This window comes from Falco cherrug, chromosome 3 (genome assembly GCF_023634085.1).
Source record: "Falco cherrug isolate bFalChe1 chromosome 3, bFalChe1.pri, whole genome shotgun sequence".
NCBI lineage: Eukaryota > Metazoa > Chordata > Aves > Falconiformes > Falconidae > Falco > Falco cherrug.
This window is the reverse complement of record NC_073699.1, coordinates 111,917,368-111,933,674: the sequence shown is the minus strand read 5'-3', so window position 1 is coordinate 111,933,674 and position 16,307 is coordinate 111,917,368. Positions and strand designations below refer to the sequence as shown.

The 16,307-nt window shown below is 60.0% G+C and overlaps 1 protein-coding gene across 4 annotated transcripts; it reads left to right on the top strand.

Annotated features, from left to right (window-relative positions):
* The first annotated feature begins 589 nt into the window (after nucleotides 1-589).
* Nucleotides 590-14,954, top strand: TMEM51 (transmembrane protein 51). 4 transcript variants are annotated; one of them, XM_055706060.1, is made up of 3 exons: nucleotides 590-675; nucleotides 11,895-12,352; nucleotides 13,732-14,954. In XM_055706060.1, the coding sequence occupies exons 2-3, from the start codon at nucleotides 12,012-12,014 to the stop codon at nucleotides 14,138-14,140; spliced, it is 750 nt and encodes a 249-aa protein (XP_055562035.1). In that variant the 5' UTR covers nucleotides 590-675; nucleotides 11,895-12,011; the 3' UTR covers nucleotides 14,141-14,954. The 4 variants fall into 4 exon arrangements, with proteins under 4 accessions (XP_055562035.1, XP_055562036.1, XP_055562034.1 ...); XM_055706061.1 differs by lacking the exon at nucleotides 590-675 and adding an exon at nucleotides 1,307-2,063; XM_055706059.1 differs by lacking the exon at nucleotides 590-675 and adding an exon at nucleotides 2,686-2,799.
* Nucleotides 14,955-16,307: the final 1,353 nt, after the last annotated feature.

The window sequence follows — 16,307 nt, the reverse complement described above, 5'->3', positions numbered from 1 at the left end:
GGCAAACCAGCCAGCTCGGCAGCGCCAGGGCGAAATCTGCTCCAAAGGGAACAACTGAGCAAAGGGAGAGACCAGACGGCTCGAGCATACCGATGCACAAACGTGCAGCTGCCTCCAGCTCCCCTGGCCCCTGCTGCTGTGGAAAAGGCTGTTTCCAGCCAATATTCAGCTTTGCAGAGCCAGAAAAGTGGGAACATGAGGAGCGGCTTGATGAATGTCCCCTCTGTGCTCACAGTCCCCAGGGCCCCTCTGCCAAGTGGGTGACCTTGCTGGGGCTGGGCTCTCCCCACAGCATCGGTGACAGTCATTGCGTGAAGTGCATTTTCCCCCTGCTTTCTTGTAGCCAGCCTGCAGGGAAAACTACTCCCTGCCATAGCTACTCGCTGCCGGAGCTGCTCGAGAAAACAGGTTTGTGTTTGAGACAGGAAGGTGCTGCAGAGAGTGGAGGGCATTTGCATGAGCAGGTGGCCAAGCCTGAAAATGCAAAACAAACAGTACGAAGGAAAAAAACCCTCATACGCAGATATATTTAGTAAGGTGTTTTGGTTTTGTTTTTTTTTTTTGGGGGGGGGGGGCGTGGATTATAGCGCAGCTTTTGAACTTTGATTAGAGAAGGAAGGTATCTGAGCAGGGAAGGGCAGCGCTGCTGTGCACTGGGAGGAGGAGCTGGGGCAGGTGAGTCAGTGGAAAATACCATCAGCTCGATGTGGGATCCTGCTGGAGAAATACAGGGAAACGGGGGGTTTCCACCCAGTACCCCAAGCACCGGTGCCCCCGAGGCAGGGCCATGGCTCGCTGAGTCACACGAGGGGATGTGGCAAGTTGTGTTGGGCCCATGATGGCTTTTGCCTTTGCAAGGACTTGCAGGCCCTAAGGGACAGGAGAAACTGCAGCGGCTGGTCCAGCAAGCATAGCAACCCGGCTTTTTCACTCATGGCTGGGAAAAACCCACCCTGAGTGTCATCTCCAACTGGAGTCCTTGGTGGTGTTTAGTAGTATGGCTGGGTGCAAGAAGGACCTGGAAAAACACGTCCCAGTCGCTGCTGGGGAGAAGTAACACGGGACGCAGCATTAATTGCGATGGGGTTTGCCGAAAGTCAACTGCAGCCTGTGCCGATGCCTTGGGCATCGTCTGTAAGCAGTTGTGTGTGCGTTGCATGGGAAGGTTGCTCAGCTGCATCATCGATAGACACAGCAAGAAGCAGGGGTTCCCGGCCCCGTGCGTAACTGTGGCTGTTAATTGTTCGTTAGTAATGGTCCCACCAAAGGGGGGGCAGGAGCCGGCGGGTCGGTCCCTGCGGTTCAGCCTAGAAACCACAGGACAGTCTGGCTGTGAGGCCAAAGCGTGTGGCCAGCAGCCCCAGTAAGGGCAGCCGGTCCCGGAATGGCTCTTTCCAGGGAGCAGGTGGTTAATTGGGAGCGTTTATAGAGGGCAGCGGCCCATAAAAGAGCTTTGCAGGCTCCTTGGCGGCACCAGCCCGGCTTTGGGGGGGGAGCTTTGCCCTGTTGAATGGAGCGTTGAGCCCGAGCAGTTGTAGTTCCTCAAACTGGGGCTTCTGCAAACAGAAAGAGCTCTGCTCGTCCCAACCAGCCAGTTTCAGAACACAGATCCCTCGCAAACTGGTTTTCAAACCAGAAACGGGGGCTGTGATGCTTGGAGTGCCACACGGACCCTGCTCAGAGCGGGTGACGCAACCTGTAACCCCAAATGTGACCCGCACCCAGGACCAGCTTTGGGAAAACACAAAACTTTGATATATTGCAGGAGGGAGCATAGGAATTGCAGCAAGTAGGTGCTGCAGGGGCGGCCGCTGGGATTCAGGGACCCCTGGGAAGCAGGTGGGCTGGAGTCCATCCCCTTCACGCCTGGATGCTCAGCTGGCGTGGGAAAAGGAACAAAATTTGCCGGGTTGCTGTGGTAGTGCATGCCTTTCCCGAGGGAGTGCGTTGCTGCTGGAAGCACAGACCTTCTGGAGAAGGGGAACCAGACCCAGCCTCCACCTTGTCCCGGCCTCCCATTACAATATATGGACAGAACCCGCAGCGTCAGAGCGGGGATGGAGGTGAGCGCATTGGTGGTGGGCAGGATGAGGCTGGCCGGTCTTGCACGCTGCAAAGGGATCCAGAGAGCAAATGCTCCCCTGCCTGCTCCCCGTGCCCCCTTGCTTCCTCCCCATGGGCTCTGTGTGGTGGCATGTGGGGTGGCACTGCCGCAGACCCCAGGGTCAGGCAGATGCGTGGCTGGACACGCAGCCTGCCCATACACCGACACTGCCTGTGCCCCCAGCCCACCTGCCTGCACCCCCACCCTGCCCGCCGGCACCCCCAGCCCCTGTCTGTGCCCCCAGCCCACCTGCCTGCACCCCTATCTCGCCTGCCTGCACCCCCACCCTGCCCCTGCCTGTGCCCCCAGCCCTTGCTTGTGCCCCCAGACCACCTGCCTGCACCCCCAGCCCCTGCCTGACTGCACCCCCAGCCCCTGCCTGCACCCCCACCCTGCCCGTCGGCACCCCCAGCCCCTGCCTGCACCCCCGCCCTGCCCGCCTGCGCCCCCAGCCCCTGCCCGCACCCCCAGCCCGGCCGGGGTCCCCGCTGGCCTCGGGCGCCCCGTCGCCGGTTGCCTCTCCGCCCCGTGGCCGGTTGGCAGCGGCCGCCCCGCGCTGGGCCGGGCCCCGCAAGCGCCGCCCCGGGAGGGCAGGGCGGGCAGGGCGGCCCCGGGACCGGCACGGCAGGACCGGCACGGCCCGGACCGGCACCGCGGGGACCGGCCCGGGAGCGACCCGCCGCCGCCGCCGGGAGGTACGTGGGGCCGGAGCGGGGCGGCATCGGAGCGCTGCGACCCGCCGTGCCCGGGCAGCGCGGGGGGAGCCGGGAGGGCTGGGCTCGGTCCCGTCGTACCGGGGACGGGGACGGGGACTGGGGCGGGGGGGGCTCGGTCCCGCCGTACCGGGGACGGGGACTGGGGGGGCTCGGTCCCGCCGTACCGGGGACCAGGGACGGGATCGGGGGGGCTCGGTCCCGCCGTACCGGGGACGGGGACTGGGGCGGGGGGGGCTCGGTCCCGCTGTACCGGGGACCAGGGGGAGCTCGGTCCCGCCGTAACGGGGACTGGGGCGGGAGGGGCTCGGTCCCGCTGTACCGGGGACCAGGGGGAGCTCGGTCCCGCCGTACCGGGGACGGAGACTGGGGCGGGGGGGGGCTCGGTCCCGCCGTACCGGGGACCAGGGACGGGACCAGGGGGAGCTCAGACCCAGGACCAGGGCCGGGAGCGGGGCAGGCTCGGTACCGCGACGGGACCCGGCTGGGCTTTGCCCTGCGGTGTCCGCACCCCCCCTGCACCGGGCTGGAACCCACCGGCCGGGGGGGTAGGGGGGCGTGGGAGCAGGGGACCCCCAGCTCATGAAGGCAAACCCACCCACGTGGGGAAGTGTACCCACCATGGGGTGTGGGGCAGCGGGTGCTAGAAGCTTGGGGCAGTGGGGTTCGGGGGCTGGCAGTGTCCTGGGGGTCACCCATTTGTGACACGTGGGCTTGGGGCACCTCGAGGTGGCCCTTGCAGGAGCGGGGTGAAGGGGAGCCCTCCTGCTGGGGTCATCTCACCCCCTCACCAAACCCACCCGTGCCCTTGCAGCTGGCTCACGTATCGCGAGCCTGTTGCTGGAAGACGTCAGTCCCGGGCAGGTGGAAGGGACGGCGTGTGCACGAGTGTTTGGAAAGCAAACAAAGATGGAGAGAAGGAAACTTGTGCAGGGTGCAGGGTGCACAGTGCACCGGTCCGTGGCATTTCGGTTCTTCCTATCGTGCCGTCGCCACAAAAGGAGCATCCCAGAGCTCTGAAGGGCTCTGGCAAACCTGCCAACATGTCCAAGGTGTTGGTTTAGAGAGGAATCCCACCACCAAAGGAAGTCACCAGCTGTGGCAGGGGTTTGGCAGCCGGTGCGGCCGTGGCCCCCGTTGTGTGGTTAGTCACCCTCCGGGAGCACCGGCTCGGCACGTGCCCTCCTGGTTTGGGGATACGGGCCGTGACCGTCACCGTTGCGTTAGGCAGCTCCTGTCTCTGCCTGCTGCGATGATTCATATCCCGAGGGGCACAGGGAGAACCGCCGGCTCCCTGGGTTGGGAAGGCAAGGTCAGGTGGGGGGCCCCAACTGGTGGGAGTTTTCCAGGGACTGTGAGTTTTGGTAGCCCAGTGGGAGTTTTTGTAGCCCAGTGGTGGGGAGAGGGCAAAGTCTGCCAGCCCCTCTCACCATGGTCTCTGTCACAGCCCCGCACCGGGGGTGCTGGGGGGTGGTTAAATAGCTCCAGACCATGCCTGGGTGGCTGTTCCTTTCCAAGCCAGCTCTGCGTGTTTGCATGTGCCGGGCACCATCCCAGCGTGTGTCTTCCCTGCATTGACTTAAAAACGGGCTGTTGGGGGAATCACCGTACCACCGGGTGTCCGGTGCCTTGCTGCCACGGAGGCTGCCTGCGCGGGAGCCCCCCGTCGAGGGTCCCTCGGGCCTTGCTGCATCTCCCCGCGTCTGCCATCAGCAGCCTGTCCCAGCGCAGTTGTCGCAGGGATGGTGGTGGTGGATTTTTGGAGGTGATGCGGTGGGGGCGAGCGGCGCTGAGCCCGGTGCAGCTGGGTTTGTTGGGAAGCATGGCTGTGTGAGCAGAAAGGAGAAGCTCTGCGAGCACGTCCTGTGTGAGGCGGGATGCCCTCAGCTCTGTGTGGTGGAGCCTGGGTGGGAGGAAGCCTCACTGGGAAGAGTGGTCCCAGTGCAGCTGCTGGGGGCTTTCGGGCTCCTTAAAGCTCTGCTGGTGCAGAGCTTGGCCGCTGTCGATGGGATGCTGCAGCACTGCATCCCTCTGTGCCATAGCCAAGTATCCCGCGGCCATCCAAGGCCCTGGATGCCTTGGCGTGACAGCCAGAAAGGAAAACCTGCCAGGTGGCGACGAGGAATTTGTGGGTGTGGGGCCGGTGAACCCAGCCCTAGTCCAAAATGACTCGGAATTATGTGAGATGCCTGTGATTTTATCTACGGGTAATTACACGGGTGGGAAAATCCTCAGGAAGGGAAGCGCCTGGGGAAGGAGGAACGTTTGGTCGTGGGTGCCCTGCAGACGGCCGAGTGCTGGTGACGCTCAGCGCCACGGCGGTGCCATCGGGTGCTGCCCACAGCCGTGCTCCCACGGGGATGCCAGGAGGCCGGGGCCAGGCCGGGCTGTCTGCCAGAGCTCGGGAGCAGGGATCCCTCTGGCAGCCCAGGTACGTGTCTGTCTCCCAAACGCTGCTCAATGTGGTTTTTTGTTCCTGGCTGAAACTGGTGCTGGGGCTCTGCTGAAGCAGCCGAGTACCTGGTGAGTTGCACAGGTAGTGCGCAGCCACATAATCCCCCGGCAGACTTGCACCCCTATCAAAATACCTGTGTCTGCCTCGCCGAACACTGCTGCTTTGTGCCTGGCCGCCGTGCGTCACTCGGCTGCCTGGCTGGCTCCATCCCTCCCCCTGCATCACCCCCTCTCCCTTTCTGCCCCGGCAGCTCCTCTCTGCCACCTGCCACAGGTTTGGTTTGTGGGTCTTGCTCGTCGGAGGAGGCGGTTGGGAAAGCGTGGGGAGAGGCGATACTGCATCAGGGTACAGGGTGATGAGCCATGTTGCTGAGAATCCAGGGTGAGGATGAGGAAGGCAGCACGCATGAGGCCGATGGCAGCGTGGTGTGGCGGGATAGTCGTTTGCAGCGGGGGGAACTCAGGCTCTGGGGGCTCCTGTGGCATGACAGGAGCTGCTTAGAGCACCCCAGGAGGGCCGGGAAGCATGCCAAGGCAGCAGGAATGCCGGACTCGGCTTTGGAAGATGTCAGAAGGGCAGATGGTTAACGTCTACCGGCACTGGAAGGCTCTGGAGGAGTGTGTGTTATCTGGCACGGAGTCGGAGTGAGGTCACAGACCAAAAACCCTAGGAAGGCTGCCGGGAGGAAACAGATGAGGAAAACCTAAAAAAAGAAACCAATCACAAAGGTGCAAAGTGGAGTCAAAAGGAAAGCAGGAAGGAGACACAGTCAAAGCGCTGGGATTTTCCCAGGCCGGTGTGCTTTCCTGGGCTGGCGCTTCAACTCCCTTTTCTAGCCTAAAGAGGGGCAGCACCCCAAACCCCCCAGCTCTGGTGTAGCAGTGCCTGGCCCGGAGCTGTTAGGCTGGCACTAGCTGCACGTGTGAGCCGGGCTCAGGATAAGCCATGGGATGCTGTTCCCGCAGCGGGCTTGCCGACCCCCATGACCTGCCAGCACAGTCTCGGTGGCTGCAGCAGCATCATCCCCGGGAAGGAATGGGTAATGTCCTTAAACATCAATTTAAAAGGACTCTTTGCCCGAGTCCATTTACCAGGTTGCAATAAGCGCTGCTCTGATGGCCATAATGAAATTATGGGGAGAAAAAAGAGTCTGGAAGGCAATGTCTCGTACCTTGATGGCAAAGTTCAAGCTGACAGCTGTCTGCTGCATGGTGATGATGATGGCTCAGGGTACAGTTACCGTGGCTGGTGTGATCTGTGCCCTTCGGAAACTGGTGGTCACTGTGGCCGGAGTGACAAAGGACATAGCAGGGGCAGATGCCTTCAGCTTGAAAACGGCTGGGCATCGTGTTATGGGAAGGAGGCATCTGCAAGCCTCGTCACTGTTATTCTGCAGCCATCAGTGTGGCTGTGGTGGCCGTGGCAGGCGGCCGGGTGGATTGCAGCATCCTGAGCCCGGGAGCGGGCTGGGCAGCCTCTGCTTTCCTGTGACACCCTTGTTTTGCAGGAAGCACCAGCGCCCCTGGGCTCCCTTCTGGGTGGGCTGGCAGCACAGCTGGAGAGGGGGGAGCACCCGGTGCGAAGCTTTACGCAGACACTGCTGCTCGCCTGGTACTGTCTGCAAGAGTGTGACTGAGGAGGAGGTGTTAAAACTGAAATTGAAGATAAAAAGATGGTGAAATAGCCCTTAAAACCTCTGTAGGGAATGTCACAAGCCATGAATGCGGGTGCATTCTTGTGCAGTCTGGCAGGGCGTGTAAGCAGCATGATGTGGAACAGCCCCAGTGGTCTACGTGGGGCTTTCTCCTTGTGTCTCTCCATTCCCTGCTCTAAAACAGGCTGCGGGTTTGTCCAACTGAACGGGAGCTGGCCCCAGCAGCAGCAATGCTGCTTTTCCCAGCTCAGCTTGGTATCTCCAGCTATTTCTCTTCCTGCTTTCCCCGCTGAGGCAGGGGGGGTTCCCCGCATCCCCTGGGCTGCATCTGGCCCAAAACATCCCTGCTGCTGTGGCAGGTGTAATGTGGGCAGTGGGAAGGGTCAAAAAAAAAAGAGAAAATACAACCCAGGTCCCAACTCATTGTTTTTTAGACTTTGCATAGAGTTTTGTGTTGCTGGTGGGTGGAAACCTTGTGTAACGCAGACTCCATGCAAGGTTGCTGCCAGGCAGGAGAGAGCTGATGAGGACATGTGACGGTCACCAATTAGCAGGGGAGGTGGTTAATGAGAAGGCTGTCTGGGCATAGGAGTGAAGATGGTGGTTGCGCTGCGAAGGGTCTGGGGGGCTGGCTGCCCCCTGAGACTGGGAAGCTTTGCCCCAGCTCTGATCCTCTTGCCCGACCTGGGGCCGGGGCCAAACCCCGGGAGGTGTAAAGCTCTGGAGGTGCCCACGCACAAGTAGCTGATCTCTGGGATGGAGGATTGCTGGTGGAAGGAGCTGGAGGAACTCGTGGCTCTAACTTGGGAAGCGCTGGGTGCTGATCTGCCACCAGCCCTGGAAGCAGCTGGGGAAGAGGGGGAGCTGTGGCTCCGGTCGTTATATTTATTTCCTCCCCAAATTTTCCATAAAATTAGCCTTGTACTAATCTGGACTGGTGCTGGAGTTGGATGTTGGTTTTTGGAGGCAGGCTCCAAACTCAGGTGGCTTCATGGCGGCGTGCTGCCAGCCACACATCGTGCCCAGAGTCCTCCTCGGGAGCAAGGAAGGCTTGGGCTCCGCCTGCGCGAGCTCGGCCCGTGCCCGGTGGCTGTATCGGGGTTTGACCCCATTCCCAGAACTGCAGACTCATCTCTCGTGATCCCGTGACAGAGGTGCTTCTGCCAGAGCGCAAGCGGGAAGGTGATGTCATGCGAGGGGAAAGATCCAAAGGTTGCGGAGGGCAGGGGAGGGTGGGTGCCACCGTGGGCAGCGGCGGGTGTCACGCTTCCTCATGAGTCACCCCCTGGGACTGGCGTTGCACTGGGAGCACTGGGATGTGGAGTGTGAACCGGGGCTGACTCCGCCAGGCATCTGTGTCCCCATAGTGGAACCACTGGGGCAGGGGGCTGGTGTCTCCCACAGGGGGGGAGATGCTACCTGCTGCCGCCTGTGCCTAAAGCCTTCAGGGCACCTCCGTGCATGTTGGCATGTGGTGCTGGAGAAGGGCTTGTCCCCAGCCCTCCCGTGCCAAATTAACAGTTGGAAAATGTCCTAAGAGAAGTCACAAAGTGCCTGGTGGCTCTGGCAGCTGCAGGGAGCTGGGGAGAGGTGCGGGAAGGCTGGCGGAGCGCGGAGGAGGTGTGGTTGCTCCCAGCTTGGCAGCTGCGTCGGTGGAGATTAATGATTCGGAGATCCTGGTGTAAATCATTGCCAGCGCTGTGCATGGCTCGGGGGGGAAGGTGGGCCTGGTTGCTGGGAAGGCACCGTGCCATGGGTGGAGGGGAGGGGATGTGGGCAGCTGGGGGGCTGGAACGCTCGCCCACTGCTCGCCTGCCTGGTGGAGGTGTGAGGTTGCTGATGGGAGCCACGGCTCCGGCGAGCTGGGGGGCAGGAGGAGAGAGCTTACGCGTCTAACAGTGTAAGGATGGCGAGTAAGGGTCGGGGGCTTGGGGGCTGCACGGCCAGAGAGCATGGTAGAACCATTGTGGTAAATAGGGGAGAAACCATGGAGGAGAATCCCTTAAGGATTATTAAACCGGTGCAAGACAGAGCCAGGAATTTCTCCGCTGCTGGATCTGGGCGACCGTGCTGCTCCTCCCAGCCCGCCCAGGGCAGCCGCAGCAGGAGCCACCTTGGAGATACCGGCCACAGTGACATTTTTGGGTGATCACTGGTCGATTTGGGGCTTCCCTAAACCCTCAGGTTGTGGCACCCTTTTGCCATGTGAGCTGTGTCCACTTCAGCATCTCTCCGGGGATGCCCATCTCTCCAGGGATGCCCATCTCTCTGGGAACGCTGGACCCTAGACAGAGCGAGCAGCAGCTGACGTCAGGGCACTGGGGTTATTGCTAAAGCAGCGAGTGCACTCTGGAAAGCCAGGAGGAGAGCTAATTCAATGGAGAGACAGACTTGTCTGTCAAGTCTCCTGCTTTAATGTGATTGCCCGGGCTGCAGCGTAGCTCAGCGAGGGATCTGCGTAAAACTTTCAGGCGCAGAGATGATGTAGAAGCTTAAATCCTGCCTGCTTCCAAGGCTGAGGTGTCCAAGGGAAGACGGAGAGCTTCGGAACAGGCATGGAGGTTTAGATGCCACAGTAAATGCTACCAGCCCTGCGTGTTTTCTGTGCCCACCGTGCGTGCCGTGCAATTTTTCTTCCCTAGAGCCATCGCAGCACTTTGTAAGTGAAATCTTGGGGGGCTGATGTCGTTTGTGAAATGCCTTGCCTGGTAGTGTGAGGATGGGAGCTCGTGTGGATAAACAGGGCAGGAGAAAACCCCGCTGCCGCCGGTGTAGTGGAGTCTGGAAGACCCTAAGTGAGAAGCAAGGGGGTTGATAAGTCCGAGCCGGGGGTCAGTAGCAGCAGTAAAGGTGACACAGTGCACACTGGTGTGGCTTTGTCGTACGAAGGGGCTCCGGTCTGTTAGCAGGGTTTTGGAAGAGGCATCTCGCTCTCGTTGGAGGTCTTGGGCAGGGAGAGCAAGGGTCTGGTTTGAGTGCTGCCACCTCATGCGTGGAAACAAGCGGGAGAAGTGCTGGTGGGGGAAGGTGTCCTGGACCGGGGGTCTCTCTGTGCTCTGAGGAGCTGTTTGGGAAGCACGGGATGCAGGCAGCGCGTGGCCTGCCAGGGCTAGGCAGGGCCCCTGTGTGTGTGTCAACGCTCCCAGCGCACTTGGTGCCAGGTGGGCAGGGTGGGCCAGGCCCCCAAGGCTGCAGGCAGCCGAAGAGCAGAGGCTCTGTGTGGGAGGGCAGCGGCCGCAGGCTCGGAAGCGCTGGGGTAGGATGGGCTGCCGAGCATCATCGCTCTCGGGACGTTGGCGAGCAACTTTGGGATGTAGCTTTTGCCACATCCTCGGCAGCTGCTGACGAGCACCGAATCAAAGCTGGGGGCAGGGTAAGGGGCGCAGGGGGTGCCTTCACCCAGGGGCAGCCGGCAGCAGGGCTGGCACATGCCCCTGCCTGCTGGCAGCTCCTTCACCCAGTAACCCCGGACAGGCGGCGGGAGCCAAGGCTTTGCCTGCCTGCATCCACCGATGGGGGGCCAGGGCTGTGGCTGCAGGGGCTGGGGCGTCCCTCGGTGCGTCTCCCAGGGGTGCTGGGGCACAGGCGGCGAACGGGCTGCTATGAGGGAGTTGCTCTGCAGATTTCACCTCTCCTCGCCAGGCTTGCGTGCGTGTCTTTTCCTGCACGCAGCTGGAGCTGGTCTGTTTTCTGGGAATGCTGGTTTCCTCTGGCTGTTGACCCTGTAAACTCAGCTTGCACTTGAGCTAAGCAAGCGAACGTGAGGGTTGGGACCATCGAGTTGGGCAGCCGGGCTGGAGGGTGAGGGCGTGCACAGAGGCAACACGCAGCAGCAGCGTATGCGAGGGCGGCTTCTAGCATGGGTGAGTGTCAAGAAGCCAGGGCTGGGGAGGAAAGGAGAAAACCCTGGCACACTTGCGCAGCCACACATGTAAACCAAGGAGGCTGCAAAGGAGGCTCGCTGGGGTGCTGGCGGGGGAGCTTTGCTGCAGGAGTCCGAGTTACTCGCCCGTGATGCGCAGGAGGGGGTTGTCCTCGCAGCTGCCATCTTCGCAAGCGGAGGCTGGGGAGGCGAGTGGCCAGGAGACGCGGTTCCGCCTGTTTATTTTCAGAAAGCAAGCACGTCTGGTCCTGGCAACTTGGCAAGCGCAGACATCCAGGCGAGGAGGAGGAGTTCCCACCCATGGCCCGGTGGCTCGGGAGCAGCAGTGCTGGGACAGCCCCGAGCGTGCCACGGTCTGTGGGATGCGGCCAGGGGACTCGCCGCCAGTGCGGGATGCTCGTGGTGGGCGAGCGCTGGCCAGAAGCAAGCCAGGGGCTCACCGAGGGGTCGCAGCCACAGCAACCCTCGCCGGCAGCGCTTGGGGGAAGCAGCAGGGCTGGCTGAGCTGGGAGAGCAGCAGTTTTGCTTTCTCTTCTCCGGGCAGGAAGGCGTCGCAGGGCAGGCAGCCAGCACTGCCAGCAGCTCTGCTCCCTCGTGAGCAGAGGGAAAGGAGAAGTCGTACAGCTAGAGGTTTGTTCCTGAGCTTTTCCGGGTTTCTTTGCGTTAACAACGGCTGGTTGTCAAAAGCAGCCAGCTCTGTAAAGCATGGAGCGTTTCTCAAATCAGTGAAAGTTGTTTGGATGGCTTTTTTTTTTTTTTTTTTTTACTGCTTTGTCAGTTCATGGGCTCCTAAGGACAGTCATCCGAAGCTCTTAGCAAATATTAGTGATTTGATTCTTTTCTAAAGTTGGTGGATATTAAAGCCAATAAAGCAGCAAAGGGTCGCAATGAGCGTGGCCCATGAGGCTCCTGCTGCTGGCTGTGGCGTGCCGCCTGCTGTGCTCCCTGCAGGCACCGTGGAATTACATTTCTATTACATTTCTAGCAGTAGCTGGCTAAAATGCTGTTATTGTGGCCACCAAAGCAGTAGCTGCCTAGCCTTGGCATCTCACCGCGACTAACCATCGCTTTCCATCTCTTCCCAGAGCTTGCCACCTAGCCGGGGAGGGGACCGCCCACATGCGAGCCGGAGCGCAGCCCCCGCCAGCCGAGCCATGCTGTAAGGGGGGGGCAGCCCGGCCGGCTGGCCAGCAGCGGGAGTGATGGCCCAGTCTCGGACCAACGGCTCACACTACGCCCTGACGGCCATAGGGCTGGGGATGCTGGTCCTCGGCATCATCATGGCCGTCTGGAACCTTGTCCCCGGCTTCGGCCCCGACAGCAAGCCCACCACCCACGCCGCCAACAGCAGCAAGCCAGACCGCGGCTCCGGAGGCATTTTGAAGAGCAAGACCTTCTCGGTGGCATACGTGTTGGTGGGGGCAGGTGTGCTGCTGCTGCTGCTCTCCATCTGCTTGAATATCCGGGACAAGAAGAGGCAAAGCGAAGACATCGTCCGTGTGCAACACCAAGTGCCTGCGGAGCCGTCGCCCCAGGAGGACAGGTGAGCCCCCCTGGGGAGCCAGGGAGCAGGGTCCAGCAGGGGGATGGAGCCACAGGCTGCGTGTGGCACACAAGGTAAGGTCAGCAGCAAGGAGAGCACGGCTGATAGCAGCGTGTGCTGCACTATAGGTGTGCAGGTGCCACGGCTGGGCGTTCAGCAGCATGGCAGGGATCGGGAGGGAATGGCTCCAGCGATACCGATGGGGTGCAGGGGGCACGGAGCACTGTTTGTGTGTACGCTGGGCTCCCGATGGAGCTGTGGCCAAGCCAAGACATGCCACTCCTGATGTCGCCGGCACCCAGGCAGCGTGCCGAGAGGAAACACCGGGGGTGGTGGTTAATGGTTAACACCAAGGAGCAAGGAACAGGCTCGCTGGGAGCCAGGCAAGGGGCCACCGAGGGCGAGGAGTGGGAGGCGCAGGACCTGTGGTCTCCTGGGTGCAGCTGAGGAGTGGGAGGCGCAGGACCTGTGGTCTCCTGGGTGCAGCTGAGGTGCCCAAGTCGCCTTGCGGCTGTGTAGGTGGTGGCTGGAAATGGAGTTTAGACCTGGTGAAAGTCTGCAGGGCTCTCCTGTTTGCTCGGGGAGCTCCAGCGCGCAGAGCAAAGGCTGCTGCCACGGGAGGCACGGTCTGAACAAGGACAGGGTGCAGGAGCCCCCCGCCGCCTCGCAGCACGCCCAGAGTAGGCTGTGCCTGGGCAGAGGGAGGCAGGGGGGCACTGGGACAATGTGGGCTGCGAGGTGGCAGGAGGAGGTGATGGCCTTGCTGGCTGCTGCCCAGGGATACTGTGGGGCAGAGCAGCCGACGGTGGCTGCAGAGAATTACTTTGTGTGCAGATCCCCCCAGAAAGCCATGTTTCCCTGTTCGATTGCAGAGGTAACGTCCTAATGCAAAAAAACCCACCAAATGTATGTGCACAGGCACCTGTGGCTTGGACAGTAATGTACTGCAGAGCTGAATCTCTGCAGAAAAGCTCGGGGTAGGTTCCCAACCTGAAAGACATCCCAATGGCAAAGGCAGAGGGAGGTGACATCCCTTTTGGACAAATTTTGACTGATGGTCGAGCAGGGAGGAGAGGAATTGGTGTTCTGCCGAGGGAGGAAATCGCTGCTGTGCAATAGAAAAAGCGGTTTTGTGGGCAAAGGAAGGAATGGTCAAGGGTGGATGGACATCACAGGGAAACAAAAATGTGTCTGAATATAGGTGGGGTTGGGATCTGTTCTGGCACACAAACCAGAACAGGTATGTAATAGGGAAGGTCAAATTTGCTAAGGTTTGGGGGTGGTATTCTCTCCTCTTCTCCCCTGCCTGCAGCAAAGCTGAAACGATGAAACTGAGTGAATTGATGTGCTACTGAGACCCTTAATTTTTTCCCCTTTAGTCAAGAAGAGGATGAAGACACATCTTCCCAGTACTATGTCCCCAGCTACGAGGAGGTGATGAACACGGGCTACTCTGAGCCCAGAGACTCAGACAGGAGCAACAGGATCAGCGTCTCCCTGCCCTCCTACGAGTCGCTGACGGGGCTCGATGAAAGCACACAGCCACCGGGAGCCACCGGCGCAGAGCCCAGCACGGAGCGGCCACCCAGCCGGCACAGCTCGCGCCTCAGCAAGCGCCTGAAGCCACTGAAGGTCCGGAGGATCAAGTCGGAGAAGCTGCACCTGAAGGACATCAGGTTAAACCTGGCACAGGGGAACAGCACCATCCCTATCACGATAGAGCCCCTGACCCCCCCACCCAAGTACGAGGACATCCAGAAAGGACCAGAGAGCCAGCAAATTACTTAAAAAAAAAAAGAAGAGGAAAAAAAAAAAGAAAAAGAAAGAAAACAAAAGAGGAATCTGTGATGCTGCTGGGCTTGTTTTGGTTTTGGTTTTAAAAGCAACCACACGAAGAGGGGCTCGGTCGGTGGGTGCAGAATGCAGCCAGGGCTCCCTGACTGCGCTGCGGAGGACACGCTAGGTGCATAGTGCTGCGGCATGGGGACAGGACAAGATTTCCTCGGGACGGGGTTTTACAGGAGGATGTGGGGAAAGAAACCTGAATGCCAATAGATCTGCTGCTCTGAAGTAAATGAAGGCTGGAAGTACCAAAAGTGTAATTTGTGGTGTGTTACAGAAGGACCACCCGATGTATCTTCCCCTCTCCTCTCCCCCCTGCCCCTACCCAGACTTTTCCAAGCCACCAACCTGATAAGGAACGAGGATTTTTCAAGTGGAAGAGGGAAACATTCCTTTTCTTGGTTTTGTTTTGGGGGTTTTCTTTTCCCTGGTGTCTTTTCTTTCTAAGGGAAACGGCATTGCCAGAGTAGCGCTGCAGCTCTGCCCCGCTCCCGTCTGGGGCTGGGATGGTGGCCCAGGGCCAGCCCCGACTCCTGCTGAGGTCTGTGCTTGCTGGTGGGAAGCAGCCTGGAACGGGTGTTCCTGAGGGAGACATGGATTTCATGCCTCGGTTGCTTTCTCTGCTGCGTTTTGTGCTCAGCTGTGAAGGGACGGTGCGGTTGAGACAAGGGGTCCAACCCCGGGGGGTAGGAGCTGAGAGCACTGCTGCTGAGGCATGCTATGCAAGCAGACCTGTTCTAAATAAATATTTTGTACATTGTGTGTGTGTGTGTGCGCTCATGCGTGGTCAGCCCTTGCTGCGGTTTGCAAGCCGGAGCGGTCTGCAATCGGTCGGCTGTGTTAGGGTGGATGTCGCTCCACGAGCATCCCAGCCACGCGCCGCCTCCCGGGCTTCCAGCTAAGTGGACGATGGAAAAGCTGTTGGCATAGTCAGCCATGGGCCCCCTGCGCTGCTCTGAGTTCGGACACTGTGGGTGGAGAGCGGAATCTCCCACAGATGTGCAGCAGCTGTCGGCATGGCCTGTCGGGCGGAGGTTGGTGCGGTGGGATGCTCGAGGAAGGTAGGAGAGGAGTGTGCGTGGCCAAAACAAAGACGAGATGCTGGCCCCAACGTGCATAACCGTGTCTCTTGTTCGTTATCATTTCATATTGCATCTCTTAATTTCTGTTGTTGTGTCACAGGAATTTCACCTTGCTGTGCCCCAGGGCATGACCTTAGGTGGGCAACATAACATCATTAAGGGACTCCCTTACTGAAGGGTGGGAAGAAAAGAGCAGAAGAATATTGGCCAGATGGAGGGATTTGGGGCTGGGGGTCCCATGTGGTTCCTGTTGCTGGTGAGGGGTTGGAAAGGTGGTGCAGCTCCTTGGAAGTTGTGTCCCAGGCACATGTGCCCCTAAGAGCCTGCCAGCAGCGGGAGGGAAGGCATGGGGGGGGGGGGGGGGGGCTCTCTCCCCGGTGATGAAACGCAGCCCTTGCAGTTGTCCTAGAAGGTCTGGGTTAACAAAGCGAAGCTCTTTGAGCAGTTGGGAGCCGAGGCTCCATTGAGCTTCTCTGCCAGAAAGTCCCATTCCATGAAACAGCCTGGCAAAAGCAGCATCTTTTCCAACATCCCATGTAGGAAAAGAGCTGAAAACCCGAAGTGCTGTGACTAATGCAGTAATTATGCCCCAAATGCCCGGATGGCTAATGAGCATCTCCGGCAACTTGCATGCTTGTCCTTTGATGGTGTTTGGAAGGCTGAGGGAGGCAGGGAGTGCTGAGACATGCGAGTGCTCCCAAAGTTGTGACCATCACTGTCCCAGGACGGCTCATCCCTGTGGCACTGCAGTATGTTGTAATGGAATGGTTGTTCCTGAAGGCCAGTGGGATGGCTCATCAAAAGCATCATTTGAATGTGAAAATGAGATGTGGTTTGGGGGCTGGGCTGGGCTTGTTTCAAGCCAGTCGATGCCTCTTTGCGATTCCTATTTAGTGGCAAAGCATCCTTTCTCGGGAGGAGTGGGCAGCCACGTCCTACCTGCCCAACCCGGCTCGACACCGGGGCTGTGTCTCCTCTTCCAGAGCCGGGCACCATCGCTGCCTCCTGGACATCCCCCTCCAGCTCTTCCC

Coding starts and splice junctions, on each gene's coding strand:
- TMEM51 (XM_055706060.1), top strand. CDS start 12,012: ATGGCCCAGTCTCGGACCAACGGCTCACACTACGCCCTGACGGCCATA. Junction 12,353..13,731: donor CCGTCGCCCCAGGAGGACAG/GTGAGCCCCCCT, acceptor TTTCCCCTTTAG/TCAAGAAGAGGATGAAGACA.